The sequence below is a fragment of the Protomyctophum parallelum genome (assembly GCF_964188405.1).
Source record: "Protomyctophum parallelum genome assembly, chromosome: 6".
NCBI classification, from domain to species: domain Eukaryota; kingdom Metazoa; phylum Chordata; class Actinopteri; order Myctophiformes; family Myctophidae; genus Protomyctophum; species Protomyctophum parallelum.
The window spans coordinates 20,163,714-20,180,585 of NC_139701.1; the positions used below are offsets into that span (position 1 = coordinate 20,163,714).

The 16,872-nt window shown below is 41.2% G+C and overlaps 1 protein-coding gene across 1 annotated transcript; it reads left to right on the forward strand.

Annotated features, from left to right (window-relative positions):
- Positions 1-1,407: 1,407 nt before the first annotated feature.
- On the forward strand, positions 1,408-15,613 carry rabggta (Rab geranylgeranyltransferase subunit alpha). The gene is made up of 17 exons (XM_083767100.1): positions 1,408-1,513; positions 2,208-2,257; positions 3,272-3,382; positions 4,294-4,418; positions 4,767-4,954; positions 5,373-5,630; positions 5,812-5,895; positions 6,139-6,221; positions 8,048-8,143; positions 9,485-9,590; positions 9,727-9,778; positions 10,103-10,191; positions 11,888-11,976; positions 12,066-12,182; positions 12,624-12,737; positions 13,539-13,626; positions 14,369-15,613. The coding sequence occupies exons 2-17, from the start codon at positions 2,255-2,257 to the stop codon at positions 14,515-14,517; spliced, it is 1,752 nt and encodes a 583-aa protein (XP_083623226.1). The 5' UTR covers positions 1,408-1,513; positions 2,208-2,254; the 3' UTR covers positions 14,518-15,613.
- The last annotated feature ends 1,259 nt before the right edge of the window (positions 15,614-16,872 follow it).

The following is a 16,872-nucleotide window of genomic DNA, read 5'->3' on the forward strand; positions in this document are numbered from 1 at the left end:
GCGTTGCACCAGACTCCCAGCACCAGGCACTTTATTCAGGAATGGTGGATTCTCAAGCCGCAACGGTTCCGCAGGCTCCACCTTGCCCTTGGTGGTGCCGCAGGCTCCGCTTGAGGCTTGAATGGCCCTCCTAAAGGCCTCACCGTGGGTTTGTTGGGCTTCTTCCTCACGGAAGACACAGGCTGGGGCGCTAACCCATACTGCTCCCGGGTTAGATTATAATATCTTATGTGTGTTCATAATGCGTTATAAACGTGGGATGCATAGCAAGTGTTACAAAAATATATATATATATATAGCCAACCAGGCTGAAACGCCTGGTTATATAAATATATATATACATATATATAAATACATATATATATATATAGCCAACCAGGCTGAAACGCGTGTGTTGTCCACTCTCGTTTTGGAAAATATATATTTTGGGTTCAAGAAAATGCCATGTGGGTTTTGATGAATTGTCTATTAAAGCCAATTGATTTTGAATGTCCAAAACATGCCCTTCAAAGTACCTAGAACTAGAACTACTCTGTTACAAGTAAAATTCTGGAATTCAAAATGTACTTGATTAAAAGTACAAATGTATTGGCATCAAGATGTATAAAGTACCAAAAGTAAAAGTACTCATTGTGCAGAATGTCCCATTTCATGTACAAAATGTTGAAAATAGTAGATCTACAAGATCACAATGTGAGCAAATGTATATAGGGCTTTGATTTAATACTTTATTAGGCAACATAAATGCAAACAGCACAATGTACAGTCAGGCATCTTTGTTCAAAAAAGGATCTCACCGAAGAAAGACCTTGCGGCCTTGTTTCCATTCGGGTCCTATCCACTCACACATGACATGAATAATAAGTTAACACAGTAACAGTAAGTGATATAACAATAATAATTTAAAGCAACATATACATTTCCTCTAAACATGAAATATACAGTATGCACAGGTTGGGGACGAAGGTTTAATCGGAAGGGGGTTATTCGCACAAACAGGCTGGGGCGATCACTAGGGCGATCACCTCCTCTCCACTAAGTGGTTAGTGTATGTTTTGTCATAATAATGAAAATCTACAAAGTAACTATTAGGCTAACCAAAGTTTTCAAATAAATGTAGTGGAATAAAAGTAAAATTTTTGCCTCTAAGATGTAGTGGAGCAAAAGTACTGGAAATTGGAAATACTCAAGTAAAGTACAAATACCTCAAAATTGTATTTAAGTACAGAACTTAAGTAAATGTACTTAGTCAATTTCCACCACTTGTGTCTGTCATTATTACTGATTTATAACCTCAAAATCCCTTTCATATCTGTTGTTTGCTACTTTGTCCACTAGATGACGCCAGAACACCATCCTTGCCTGCTTGAACTACTTGATGACGTCTGTTTTGTGAGACGGAACACAGAGAAATTGTAGTCACAGTCATTTACTAGAGTGACACAGACAAATCTAACCGTATTACGAAATAAAACATAAAGTAAACGGAGACAATTCAGCTGTGTGAATTTGCGTAAGTAATCTTACTTTCGTAGATTCGAATTAGTTTTGTTTTTCTATATGGACACATGCTAACGTTACTGTTATTGAATCTAAATGTTGTTGTGAATGAGCTGCTTGGGAGCCCAGCCCAGTGCTGTATAAATGGCTGTGGGGGGGTTGTGTCATGTGCATTAAATATGTTAGACATACCTTAAGTGATTTTCTTTTTGTTCAAATAAGTGTTAATAGGTCTATATTCTGATAGTAAGCATATAGTGTTTCTTCAGCTCTCCAGCTCTTTAAATAGAACATTCATTTTCAGGTCTGGCTACTAATTTGATACAATCATTAGAGAGAACATACAATTACAGGACACAGGATAAACAAGTGAAATTACACAAAGAAATGAACAGACATACAGTAATTCGTATTGGAACACTAAAACTGAAGCTGATAAATGGGTACTCCATCCATCCTTATTGGGTGAAATTGGCAACCCATCTGACTTTCCGTTCATTAAAGAGCTGGATAGATGGGAGACCCTAGCTTTGGTCCATAGCGTTATGGACCAGAGCTAGGGAGACCCTTAATACTGAACAAACACTGATTACTATCAAAATATAGTGGATTTTATGTTTTAACCAAAAGAGCTGCCATGCACTGTGGGTGCATCAATGTACCATCAATGTAGGCCTACACAGTTAATGCTCAGTGTTCATTTAAAGGTGACCCCCCCCCCACACCAGGAGTTCCTGGATCCCAACCCACAAGGATGGTAAGAGATTCATAAATTCGATTTCAGATATTCTGTATCGTGATGTTCGTCACAGTATCATATTGTGAGTTACTGTACTTGTCCCACCCCTAGTCTTGTTTCTTTGGTGTTGACATTCCTACATTTTGATTGCCCAAGACATGGCAGTCATTCTATAATATTGTGCATAGATGTGTAATATAGCTCAGTTGGTAGAGCACTCGCCTTTAGACCACAAGGTTCTGAGTTTGGGCACTTCCAACTCAGCGTATGAGTAGCACGACTTGGGTAACAAAGTAAGTAAGTACAGGAGTGGGAGCTGATGGTAGGTGTTGCGCTCCACCTCAGCAATCCATCTCGCAGGTGTCTAGCCACAGGTGTTCACAAGCACTTGTTAATTAATACTTTTCATTGGTTAAAACAAAAGTTTATAAAACCCGGCATAGACACAGTTATCCACTTACTTATCACCGACATGTTTCTAAAATAGTGAAAATGACTGATTAAGCTAAGCTTTCCATGACACTCTGATACAACCAAGTAGTGCCTACATTTATTTAACCAGTAAGACGCCTGAGGGCGAGAAGCGACCTCACCCTTTAAGGGTCGCGTGCACACATCTGCCTGGGTGACAGCAGGTTGCTGGGCGAGCGCTGGTGCTTTGGCATGGGGGGGTCAGATCAACATATGGAATGAATTCCGTACTGGCCATATATGGAGCGTGTCTTGAGTCTACAGGGTTTGATGAGGTCAGATCAACATATGGAACAGGTCAGGTCAGCTCTGGAGATCTAAGGGTGGCAGCGTCTTGAGTGTACAGGGTTTAATTGAGGGCCCAGGTAGGGCCGGGCCTTAGTTTTCTGGCCTGTTGAGAGCAATAAATATAATAAGTTGAAACATGTACATATATGGTTTCTGCCCAACAGCAACGCTGTTACTACAGCGCAGTAGTGAACTGTAACCTGTACCTTCACCCTCTCAACCCCACAGCAGTAGTGAACTGTAACCTGTACCTTCACCCTCTCAACCCCACAGCACGGTCGAGTGAAAATCAAATCCACCGCTCAGCAAGAGGAGGAGAAGAAGAAAGAACGAGAGAAGAAATTAAAGATCTATGTGGCTGCCAGAGATGCCTGTTTTTCGAAGGTAATTTTTGAATGCCTGCATTTTAAAGCGGCAATCCGTACGTTTTGTGTCGTACTGGTGATTTGAACCTGCGTCTGGCAATCCTCCCTTGTTCAGGGGAGATATAGCCTGGAACTCACCTATGCTTTCTATGGCATAGGCAGCTCCCGGCAGGCTCCGCCGGGAGAAACTATGCGCAGCTGCGCAACATGAGACTAATTACTTAGAGCGACAGAGAGAGAGAGAGAGGAGTGTGTGTGTGTGTGTACATGTGTGTGTGTCAATTTAACAAAGGTGCAGATCAGAAATCAGCAGAGAGTGAGTGATGTTTGCGCTACTCTATGCCGAATTGAAGTGGACTCGGACCCAGACTTTTTTTTTCTCTCCCTGGAAATAAAAACGTCTGGGTTTCCGAGGCTAGGGGAGATATGGCACTTATGAGCTTCATGAAGTGCTACTTTTCAACAAATCAGTAGGTTTCTTACTGCAGTGGTTCTCAACCTTTTCAGGCTGTGAACACCCCCCTAAAATGAAGTTGGGAAACCCCCACCCTGACAAGCAATTTAGTTTGATTCAGTTCCACAGATAAATAATGTGAAAAATAGAAGATCTACAAGCTCACAACGACTAGTCAGTCAGACCACCTACAACCATTGCAGATGTGATAGTTATATTGTATTTACATACTCTACCATACAGATTGGTTAAAATAATATTTTATCCGTTAAAACAAGTTCTGTAGTGCAGCTTTAATGAATACGAGAGAATGTACTGGTTTAATCTTCTACATAAAGACAGAACAATTATTTGTCTCTTTTATAGCTTCCCATAATGCAAACCACTATCTATTTGAAATATGTTTATACCCACACAAAGTATTTTCTGCTGTCTAAATGTCTTGTCTTCTCTCCTCAATTGTGTATAATTATTAGAGGAAGGAGGGTATCCTGGATGAGGCGGGTATTCAACTGACCCAGCAGCTGCTGTCGTCCAATCCTGACTTTGCCACCCTGTGGAACTACAGGAGAGAGATCTTAACGCATCTGGAGACTGTCAGGTTAGATTCGAGCCCCCGGAATTATTCCCTAGATATTCAGAGACGTTCTCTTATTCTCCTAAACTTAATCAATGTGTTTTTTATGTTAAGGTTTGTCTTTCTGTTATGTTGGTACGGTTCAACTTTTACTACTACAATGTTACTGCAATGTTAGCTCACGTGATGTGACAAGACTACGTGAGCTTGCATATCGTCTGTTTTCAGCCTACAGTATGTATAATGACCTAAACCTAGGGACACAAGGTTGAATGTGGTTAAATTAAAAGAAATTTCTATAAAATATTGGGATTTTTATTTTATTTTTTTCTGGATGACTGGAATAACTTTCACAATGATGCGTTGTTTCAGGGAGGAGGACGAGGTGCAGAAGATCTATGAGGCTGAGCTGTCCTTTCTGGAGTCCTGTCTGAAGGTGAACCCCAAGTCTTACGGCAGCTGGCACCACCGCGGATGGGTGTCCACCCGCCTGCCTCGACCCAACTGGGCCCGGGAGCTGAGCCTGTGCGACCTCTGCCTCAGTCAGGACGACCGCAACTGTGAGTGCTGGACTGCTGGTGGATTGAAAGGAAATGTATTTTGTGTACCTGATCTCTTGATCAGACCTGTACACCAAGTAAGCATATTAACCATAGCGTTTCATTTTATCAGCTTGCAAAGCTGATCAATGATATCAGTAGCCATGTAGTGGCGAGATTTTCATGATTGGCTGGCCTCTAATGTCACATCTGATCTCTCTTGGAGAGAAGCGTTAATATTCCAAACGAGATGCTTGGAGAAATGAGGACAGAACATTGCCATTTTTATCAAAACCATGAACAGCGACGTAGATTTAGAGAGAATAGACAGTTTTGTCGGTTTTATATCATTAAAAAGACCCTAAGTTCTAAGCTGTTAATTTAAACATGAAGCTATAAATAGGCAGCCCCTCATATCGCACCATGTTCTCTCGCCCAGTTCACTGCTGGGACTATCGGAGGATGGTGGTCAAGATGTCCGGCGTGCCCGTGGATCAGGAGCTGCAGTTCACCGATCGCCTCATAGGCTCCAACTTCTCCAACTACTCCAGCTGGCACTACCGCAGCACCCTGCTGCCCCTGCTCCACCCGGAGTCCCCTGAGCCCCCTGAGCCCTGCCGCAAGACGCCCCACGCCTCGCAGCCGCCCTCCCCGCAAACCCACTCTCACCGCGTCTGCGAGGAGCAGCTGCTCAAAGGTACGGTCGTTGAATTGAACAGAAAAACTTTACATGACAACACTGAAATTGATGATTTTTGATGGTCAATAATAATATAGTATTTATTGTTGTTTATTTACTCATCAATTTGATCAATGACACACAATTACAATCCCACAATACAGATAAATCCAATGTGTTTTTTTTCTCCTCTTTTCAGAATATGAGCTTGTACAGAACGCCTTCTTCACCGACCCCAACGACCAGAGTGCCTGGTTCTACTACCGGTGGCTGCTGGGCAGAGGTGTGTGTGTGTGTGTGTGTGTGTTATCCAATTCATTACAAAAAAATTAAAATACAACTTTGTTTTACAATTAATTAAAGAATATTTCAGACTTTTCTATTTTGTTCCCCAAAAAAACGTTTGGATCAGACATCAAATTTCTCTTTGAGCTCTCGAGCTGAACGAGTGTGGGAACCCCTGCTTTAGCCAACACTGTGGCATCATGCTGGTTCTTTTGCACCCTCTGTTTCCTCCGTCCTGCAGCGGAGCGCGAAGAGATGATAAGCTGCGTGTACGTCAGCCGCGAGGAGGAGAGAGTGGCCGTGGCTTTATCCGGGCCCGTCAATGTGGGTACTAAAATGGAGATCTCTCAGACTGTACCTGATTTATTTATACCTACTGTAAAATCCTCAGTGTAAAGTTACCATCTGTACCTCTTTTGTTTCCCAAATGCCTTTCCCAGTTTAAAGTAGTGAGGCAGCTCATCTACATGCTACAATGCTCTAAATGTCATGCTCTAAAATGCTCTAAATGTCATGTATTGTACTGCATGTAGATGAGGCAGCTCATCTACAATGCAATGCTCTAAATGTCATGTCCTGTACATACCTGCTACTACATACTGTATGCTATCTGTATGTTTATTTATACTATATAGTAATACATTTATTATTATTATTAAATAATAATAATTGTCCGGTTTTCGGTGAGATTTGCCGGGATCCGAATTCCCCAGAATACAAGCAGATTTAGCTAGGTTTAATACGCACAATTGATTTGTTTAATGCTTCAATAACTTCCTTATTTTACGAATCAAACGTGCTTTTTATAGGGTTTTTATTAGTTCATTCTTAAACATAAAACACATATATCAACATTCACACGTTTGTTCAAACTTCCCCACGCAGACTGATACTAGTACCCTGGATTTGTGCTTAGCACGCCCTTAAAGTCTAATACCTAACCCTGCTCTCATTTGGAGAAGTGTAGTTATATTGAAACATAAGCGGTATTCCTCTTTTTGAGGTTCCACCTGGTAAGTGTGCATGTGTGTGGTATTCCACTTTGTGTGGTTCCACTATGCTCACTTTGTAATGTGTGTGTGGCTCCACGTTTGTGTGGTATTCCACCCACTAAATAAGTGTGCCAGGTATTTGGCTACTTGTAATAAGTGTGTACCAGGTATGTGGCCACTTGTAACTGTGTGGTTTTAAATCTACCATTCAAGATTATTAATTGGAGAAAAGAAACACAATAACACTTGGTTACAATCTAATTATCATATTACACATTAAAACATAGTTATGAATAATGCACAAATCATATCATTATAATTACCGCTGGCCTTCTGCTCGGTTCTGTCACGATGGTCTGGTGAATCTAATTCAACTCCTAACCGAACAGTACACTTGAAGCAGAGGAGTTGCCTTTGCAACCAATCAGATCGACAGGGACAGCTGTCTCAGCCAATGAGAAAGCACGGACCTTTATTGCCTGTGCACCCACTGGGACAGCTTTTGCAACAGCTCCCATCACTTTCTGTCATGTGAGCTGCTGCTTATCTCTAGATCAACTGTTAGATCATTACATACTTATATTATCTAGGCTTTACTAACCCAGTATAATATTGGTTACTTAGAACACATTTATCAATGAAAGGAATTAAAGAACCAGGTTATGGCTCCTAGTAACCTATAGACATGTCCTGCAGTAAGTTGAGACCTTTCCTCTGAATAGGTCATAAATGGCTTCACACCCCTTGACTGGTACTGATAAGGATCTCACCACCCCCCATTTCACCAGTGCAATGGAATGCGGTGAGAGACTCAGAGTTCTCTGTTTCCAGTTATCAGTTAATGTGAACACAGATGATCATCATTTGACCCCTTATATCTTACACCAATTCTGAATACCTTCCGTACATCCATATATAACTCGACAATAATTAATTACAAATGTATTTGAAATTTACATGAAAACCACACCCACTTCTTTACACCTGAAAACCTGTGATGTGGTAATCAAGATTTATTCTGATTCTCTGGGATTGTACAAATGCAATGTAACCTAATTACATTTGTACAATCCCGGTGTTAAATGTACGCTGAGGATTTTTACTGTCCTGACCTACATTCTCTTCACCTCCTCCCATCCGTGTCTTTGTTCCTACCAGCCGAAGTCGGTGGGGCTGCTGCTGGTGCTGGACGGCATGCCCCAGAGGGTGGAATGGAGGAGTGTCCATCCTCGCTTCAAGTACAGCCCTGTCTGGGTATCCTTTGCTTTTATCACACACTAGGTTTACGGGTTTAGTAGTTAGAGTTATGTCGCTTATAACAGTCTTAACTGTTTGAACTTAAGACACATTTCCATTATTGCCTGCATTGATGGACTACCGTATAAAGTTTTTGAACTGTGAACCTTGAAGCTATGTCCTCTTCGGAGAGTTGCAATTGCAACTGTAATACCCAGGATTCCGAACACGGGTCTCCCACACGGGAAACCAAACATCTGCTGCTCCTCCAAGAAGGAATCCCCCCATGACCAAGGGAGATACAACCGAGGCTTACGGCCTTCAGCCAGTACTACTTGTCAACCCATACTGTAGGTGTACTGTCCGACACCAGGGTCTAAATGTATCAATGGAAGAGTAGGGACACCGCCTCCAACCACTGCTGATGTGATAGTTATATTGTACTAATATACTCTACCATACAGATTGGTTAAATTAAAATATCAATTCTATCCATTCAAATAAGTCACAGATTACAGCTTTAAACCAAGCCCTGGGCGTCTTTGTTTAAACCTTTTATGTTTTTAAATATTTGCGTAGCTTTCCTTGTCAAACGATATGAGGGAACTATTTCTGCTGGATGTATTAAATCTTCCGACTCACCTCAGCTGAACTGTATGTACTGACAGCATTTAATTGAACATAATTTATGTCCAACAAAAACAAAATGCTTGTTGCATGACTCCCACGATACTGTACAAGCTACATTATGTTAGTTATTACCTTCCTTTGTTTAATCATTCTTTGCATGCCACTTGCTCTACCTATGAAGAGTGAAATGGAGAAAGACTATGCAATGCTGATTGATTTGGCATTATCATTTTCTGAAAATCTCTTCAGTTGGAAATGCATTGTGTATTGTGTCAAGAGGTATGTTTTACTTTACTGCAGTATTTCCAATTATTTTGTACTTTTTCTACTACTCCTACTACTATTTCCTACTACTCCACTACACCTTTTGAGTTACATTGTAGATTTTGATTAAAATAAAACATACACTATTAAGTAACCACTTCAACCCTATACACATTTTGGCCTTTTTAAAATAGCGGATCTGCTTGTAGATCTGCTATTTTCTAAATATTTGTATACATTTGAAAAGTTGTGAAATACAACATTCTGCACAATGAATACTAGTTTCTACTTTTGGTACTATTAAGTAGATTTAATACCAATACTTTTACTCAAGTGAACTCCATACTTTTACCTTGTATTCCTACATGGCAGTATTGAGTATATGAGTACCATTGAGTATATAGTATATTTCTACCACTGGTTTTGGGCCAGTCTGTTGATTCATGAACCTTAACCTGGCCTCAGATATGTGACCTGCCCCCTGGGACCATCAGTGACCTCAACAATGAACATAACATCACTGTACACTGGACTGAGAAACATAGACATCGAGACTGTGCACTCTACATGGGTATATATATATATTTGCATATATATATATGTATAGTATACACACACACACACCATCTGTATGTTGTGTACTTATTGTCCTGAGCTGAATCATACAATCCCACTAGCATTATCTTCAATGCTCTTAACGTCCCTAGGTCGAACTACGAGCTGGTGTCGTGATTCTGCCACTGACCAGGAACTTTTCAGGTACGTGCACATGCATGTGTTTGTCTGGTGATTCTGCACGTCATATACTTTTTTTTTTTTCTTTTTTTTTTTTTTTTAAGATATTTTTTTGCGGCTTACGCCTTTTATTGATTTTTGAAGGGACAGACAGTAGGCTGACAGGAAACGGGAGAGAGATGGGGGGATGACATGCAGTAAAGGCCGTGTCGGGTCCGGGAGTCGAACCCGCGGCACACTGCGACTGGATTACCAGTCCGGTGCCCAGACCGTTACGCTACGGCCTGGGCCCGTCATATACTTTGTTGAAATAATTTTAATTCTGTGTGTGATTTTCTTTCTTTGCAGGAGTGAACTGTCAGTGGAAAAGACCTCTGTCTTACAGTCTGAGCTGCAGTCTTGTAATCAACTCCAGGAGCTGGAACCTCTCAATAAATGTAAGTACGCTACCTGCTGTCATTTAATTTGAATGAATCAGTGTCGTGTTTGAAGTCAGTCAGTCGGACGGTTCTTGATATACTGCATGTGAACTAGTAACTACATATGTACAAACAGACGGGCGGAGAAATGCATTTAATAACTAGAAAAAGTGCCCTTCTGGGCACAGGTCTCCACCAGGATTCTTCCTCAGCCTAGTGGGAATATGCGTGCACAGTTCCATCGCAATCGGACGCTGCGTTGAGGAGTTGTGGCGATTTGTACAAAGCGGGCTACTCCTGAAAACTGTAGGAGCCAATCGTGGACTATCAGGATGGAATATGAGAAATCAAACAAACCTGTGTTGATCACATGACTATGGAGATCATGTGTACCGATTTGCGTGAAATTTGGATAAAATCTGAAGGAGTAATAATAGAAAATGTGTTTTACATATGTCGGCCTCCTGGTGGTGCTATAAAGAGCAGATGTGAAAAATTCCAGACAAAGGTTTTTCCTTGGCCTCTAGGGAGTTGGCATACAAAGTTATCCACAGATCCGTGCAGTTAGAGGTAAAAACACTTTTGGGCCAGTTATAGCGCCACCTTGAGGCTGAGTTGAAATTGTTCATGTGGCATTTCGTCCTCGGCCTAGTGGGAATGTGGGTGCACAATTTCACGGAAATCACGCGATGTGTTCATGATTTGCAGCATTTTGTTTGAAACTGAGCACTCCTGTGAACTTTGGAAGCCAATCTTAACCAATCAGGATGGAGTGTGAGAAATCTGAAGGACCTGTTTCGTTGAATGGCTCTAGAGAGACTGTGTACCAATTTGCGTGATGTTTGGACAAAATCTGTAGGTGTACTGTGCAAAAACTTGTTTTGCACAAAGCGGCCTCCTGGTGGCGCTATAACAGGCCGTTCTGGAAAGTTTGGGGCAGAGGTTCATCGTTGGCATCCAGGGAGTGTGTGTGCAAAATTTGGCATGGACCGGGTTAAAACAGGCATGCAGTTAAAATAATAGGGCAATAGCAAAGAGCATATCACAGTGGCAAATCAGGCAAAGGCAGTGGTACAAAAATAAGAACAGATATTTTAAAACTCAACTAAAAGCAAGAGTGAAAAGGTGAGTCTTAAGCTGTGTCTTAAAGATGTCTATAGAGGGTGCCTGCCTGATCGGCAGTGGTAGTTTATTCCAGGCTGTTGGCCCATAAAAGCAGAATGCTGCCTCACCATATTTTTTAGTAGCCACCTTTTTGGGGAGTTCGAGTAGGCCAGCAGTGGAGGACCTGAGGGGGCGGTTAGGGACATATCTTGGCAGACAGTCATGGAGATAAGAAGGTGTAAGACCATTAAGAGCTTTATATACGAGTAATAGACCAGTCGTTCCCGTTCCTTCTAGCTCAAAACATATTTGATGTCTCCCCGAGACCCAAACTAGAGAAAATAGCCGATTTACAACTGGTGAGCTTGTAGATCTGCTATTTTCACTACTACTACTTTTTTATTATTATTATTTTTTGTTAAATTGTTTTCAAAACATTGTGCTTGTGATTTTTTTGTTGAAAATCCTAATGTATATGTTTTTTAAACATGGGAAACAAAAAAAGGGAATATTGTTTACTTCCAGTGAAACCATAAACGGATCCTGTCACACTCCCTTGATGATGATGTCGTCTTTGAACCTCTCTCTCTCTCTGTCCTCTCCTCGGCAGGGTGCTTGTTGACAATCATCCTCTTGATGAGAGCGCTGGACCCGCTGGGATATGAGAAAGAGACCCTGGCTCACTTTCAAACACTCAAAGTAAGTACAGTCTCGTAAAATCTCGTGCACCCGTTGTGTGCTTGTGCAGAAAGCCCATCCAGCCCTTTTTGCCCTGTATTGTGCCTTAGGAAGTGGATTCCATGCGCTGTGCCTACTACGGTGACCTGTGCAGTAAGTTCATGATAGAAAACACCATTCTCAAAATGGAGTACGCCGAAGTACGCGTCTTCAGCATCTCTGACAAGGTTAGTGGGTTAATTATGGCAAATAGTGTTTTGTTAATCGATTGACACACAAATATTAGCACAATTTTAGAAAGAAATTGGGATGCTTGTCTTTATATAATATAAATATAATAAAAAGTGAATATTTTTGAGTACCACTAAGTGGTTTTATACAATTTTAAGCAACTTCAAGATATCCATTTGGACTCTGATAACTATTTACCATTTATAACTACCTTATTATTTACATTTAATTGTATCATCTAATTGAATTACATAGTTGTAAATAAGCATTGCAGCCCTAATGACAATTTTACTACTTTCACTTCTGTTATGAGTCACGACCTCACTGTCCTGTCTACTTAGTACTGTGTAGTTCAGTTTTATTTGATGTAAATTGTAGTCTATTGTAAGTACTACTGTAAGTAGTATTTTAAGTAATTTGTCTCTTATTTATGACAGAACCTCACAACCTTATGCCACCTGGACCAGCTGCTATTGGTTACCCATATTAATCTGTCCTCCAATCAGCTCCTGAGGCTACCTCCTCAGTTCGCCATGCTACAGTGCCTGGAGGTAAATAAGCTTTGGTTCCAACACCAATATCTGTCACACATAGAATGCTGGCAGCTCATTCCTTATTGTCTCCACCAGGCCGAAGGCATGGGGAGAGAGTATGTTTTGCACTCCGTCCGTCCGTCCGTCCGTCCGTCCGTGTGTGTGTGTGTGTGTGTGTGTGTGTGTCCGTCCGTTAGCAGCTAATCTCGGCCACCGTTAACCCGGTCGATGCCAAATTTTGCACACACACTCCCTGGATGCCAACGATGAACCTCTGCCCCAAACTTTCCAGAACGGCCTGTTATAGCGCCACCAGGAGGCCGCTTTGTGCAAAACAAGTTTTTGCACAGCACACCTACAGATTTTGTCCAAACATCACGCAAATTGGTACACAGTCTCTCTAGAGCCATTCAACCAAACCAGTCTTTCAGATTTCTCAGACTCCATCCTGATTGGTTAAGATTGGCTTCCAAAGTTCACAGGAGTGCTCAGTTTCAAACAAAATGCTGCAAATCATGAACACATCGCGTGATTTCCGTGAAATTGTGCACCCACATTCCCACTAGGCCGAGGACAAAATGCCACATGAACAATTTCAACTCAGCCTCAAGGTGGCGCTATAACTGGCCGAAAAGTGTTTTTACCTCTAACTGCACGGATCTGTGGATAACCTGGTGGAGACCTGTGCCCAGAAGGGCACTTTTTCTAGTCTTGTTCATCATTTCATTGTGGTCGGATTATTACAGGGAAGTTGTGTTTACAGATATTGATTTATTTTCTTGGGCAATAAATCGTATAACAAGTGTGTCTTCCTTTCAGGTGCTCGAGGCTAATGATAACGCCATACAGGACTTGGATGGACTTTATCACATGCCCAGACTGGAAGAAGTTGTGTTAAAAAACAACAGTATCCTTGAATTAAAAAAAAAAAAAATTAGGCTTCTTGACCCAATTTAAAACATTTTCAATTATCAGATCTACTAGCTCACAGGTCACAGGTCCGGTCTGCAACTGGTCAATCCAGAGCACAAGTTGTGACTAGTTGCATTGGTGTGGACTGGCGTTGAGAGTGTACACATGACATAGAGAAGGGCTTAAATGCATTAGAGGCCTTGAGGCAGGTTCAGACCCACGATGCATAGTAATGTCATGTGAGGCTGTCATTTTTTTACTTTGCTCATTATGCACTGATAACAAATTCACTCTACGCTCTATATTATTGTGGTATGGTACTTGACTCTAATAGCTGCATGATTCCCTCTATACCTTGTTGAAAAGAGTTAGGAACCAGGATAATCGCTGTAATGTTTGTACATTTTACTTTCATTTTAGGATGGTCTTGAGGCTGCACAATGTATCTTAGAAATTAGAAATTTCAGAGACCACATAAAAAATACAGAGAAAACTCACAGCAATAAGTCAGAATGATCCTGTAACAGGTTGGCTGAAGACGGCTGATTGAGGAACCGCCGAATATGCATTTTTTGCCACTATTCGGCCGAATAGTTTTGATGGCCAAATACTTGGTGCATCCCTACTAACAAAAAAATTCAATTGCGAGGTTTTCTTTCCTGTCACTATCTGAAAAATCATAGTGTCTAATACACATCTTTAAACAAAAGTTGTTATGAATTAACTCAAGCATACAGAAATAGCCACGCTGGCTGACCTGCAGCCCCTGGCTTCCTGCCCCAAGCTGACACGCCTCGATCTCCGTGGCAACCCCGTCACTCAGACTGCCAACATCCAATCAGAGCTGGCCGATCTGCTGCCCTCTGTTACCGACCTCCTGCTGTGATGGGGACGGCCGGTAGGGGGCAGCACTGCCATCAGTATCCATCTGTTTGTTTTTAATCCATGTCTCTGGGCAATGATATCTGTGAAGAACAAGTGGCTGTTCTATTTCCAAGCGTCTTGTGACTCACTCTTCAACAACTATTTATTCCACTTGTTCACTTGTTTGGAGAATCTGTGTAATGCCCGACCTGAGAGAGTTTAATGCCTGCTACATTGTAGCATAATGTTGAGAGAATGTAATGCCTGCTACATACACGGGAGTATACTGTCAACGACCTCACTTCATCAAATGGACCCTAGTGTCCCTTTTCTGGGAATGTCACAATATATAGCAGAAATATCAGATCTACAAGCTCACAATACATCATGTTGTGACATGTTGTGAGCTTGTAGGGAGGAGACAAAGTATAGACCCCTGGGGGACCGAGGTCATACTGTAGTAGGGTTTAAAGTGCTTAAACCCACACTCACCAAAGTCCAAACATGAAGTATGAATGTGTGCGCTCATGTCCGTGGGTGTGTACATGTAACGTGTCTGACTGTTGATTTGCGATCACGTCATACTCTGTTACATTGGTTCGATTATTTACGTGGGTATACAGATGTGCACAACACGACACACAAATGCATGTACATAGAAACCCCATCTATAGGAGGGCATCACTGCCACTGTACTGCTTCTAGTAAGCTTCAAAAAGCAAAACGGTTGATCTGGGGATAAGACTTATGTTAGATAATTGTCAGCATCGTGTAGTTTGTATAGTTTTTTTCTTTTTACAGTTGTGCAAAGCATCTACAAATAGATTATAACATTACACTCACAGTAAGGCACTGATCCCATAATAAAACGGCACACATCAAGTCACTGCCTTCCAACAAGTCTTCTGTGTGTTTCTTTTGTCAGTGAAATAGGATTATTAAACATTTAGACGTTCTATCGAGAACCTGTACGATATCGGCCTTTATTTGACTTTTTTGACTATATGGTTCTTGGCAATTATGCAGCCGATGTGCCCTGATTTTTGACCTCTTTCAACCTAGCATCCCTATTTTGGGCATGTTATATGTGTAATTTTTTCAAAGTTTGGAATATATATACATACCGATCTTCAAGCTCAACACAAAGTAAAGACATTTTTAGTTTTTCAAATTAATTGAACGATTTATCAACAAACTGCCTGAGATATAAATAAAAAACAACTAATCGTATTAGTTACAACTAATTGTATCAGCATCGGACCTAAATACCTGGTGTCACTCAAGCTCTAGTTCTCTGATCTGTCCCTCGGGCAACTTGAACATCCCCTGAAATTACAATGACCAGACCTCCCAGTTTGGCCCGGATTGTTTCAAGGTCATCCGATTGTCTGTGTCCCAAGTCCTGACAAATATCTGTAAAACACTTACACTACAATGTTCTGGTTGTGACTTTCACCACAACCAAATTGTCCCAGTTTTCACCATAATTAACACTTTTTTGCACTTATATATTTCTTGCCATCGTGCCATCACTAGGATAAGTGCTAAAATAATAATGAAAACACCAGGTGAAAATAAAAATATATATTTAATAAACAAAATGTCAAAGAAATTGTGAAAAGTTGTGAAAATAGTTGCTCTACATACAAGCTCATAACCCGGCACATCGCAAAGCATTGTGAAGACTGTAGATCATTCAGCCTTTGACCCCTGAGTAACTTTGACGACAAGGTATGTTCAGTCTAGTTCCATAGCAAACTGACGTGAAGAATTTATTTGAGATGTCTCATGTAAAGTTCAGATGAGGGTCGAACTCCAAGTGGAGAGGTGAATGTTCTGGTCACAAATGATGAGATGGGAACTTGTGAGACTAGGATGCCAACCAACAGGACCTTAGTTATGGAGCTGTTTAGTTGTGGGACGATGTGTCATCCAGTCACTTATCTCCTCAAGGCAGGTCAGGTGCCGTGTATGATGATGGATGATGTTAGTCCGGTTTTTCAGGTGTGTCATTATCAGCATATAATGACATTCCATGCCAGCTGATGACATTAAGGTGGAGCATGTAGGTGAACAGGCTGGAGCCAACAACTGGTCCTTGAAGGACACTGTACTTGTAGGTGACAACTTAAGGTGTGTCACCCTGCAACCCAGAGGAGGAGACGTTCTCTGTTTGGCTCAGCTTTAAAGGTGATAAATGCATTTTGCAACAGAAGATATACAGTACATTATGCAGTTACATTTGAATCGTTAATTCTGCCAGATTTGAGTGTGTATGTCATACTGATGCCAGTCCTCAGGCTCATCAAACAACCAGATCAGTTTTTTTAATTTTCTATTGTTTTTCATGAAATATGATAAAATAGGTTCCAACCTA

What these genes read in the sequence shown, in the direction of transcription:
- rabggta (XM_083767100.1), top strand. An exon ending in AGACTGTGCACTCTACATGG is followed by an intron (nt 9,591 to 9,726) that starts GTATATATATAT and finishes TAACGTCCCTAG; the next exon opens with GTCGAACTACGAGCTGGTGT. An exon ending in GCTGGAACCTCTCAATAAAT is followed by an intron (nt 10,192 to 11,887) that starts GTAAGTACGCTA and finishes TCTCCTCGGCAG; the next exon opens with GGTGCTTGTTGACAATCATC.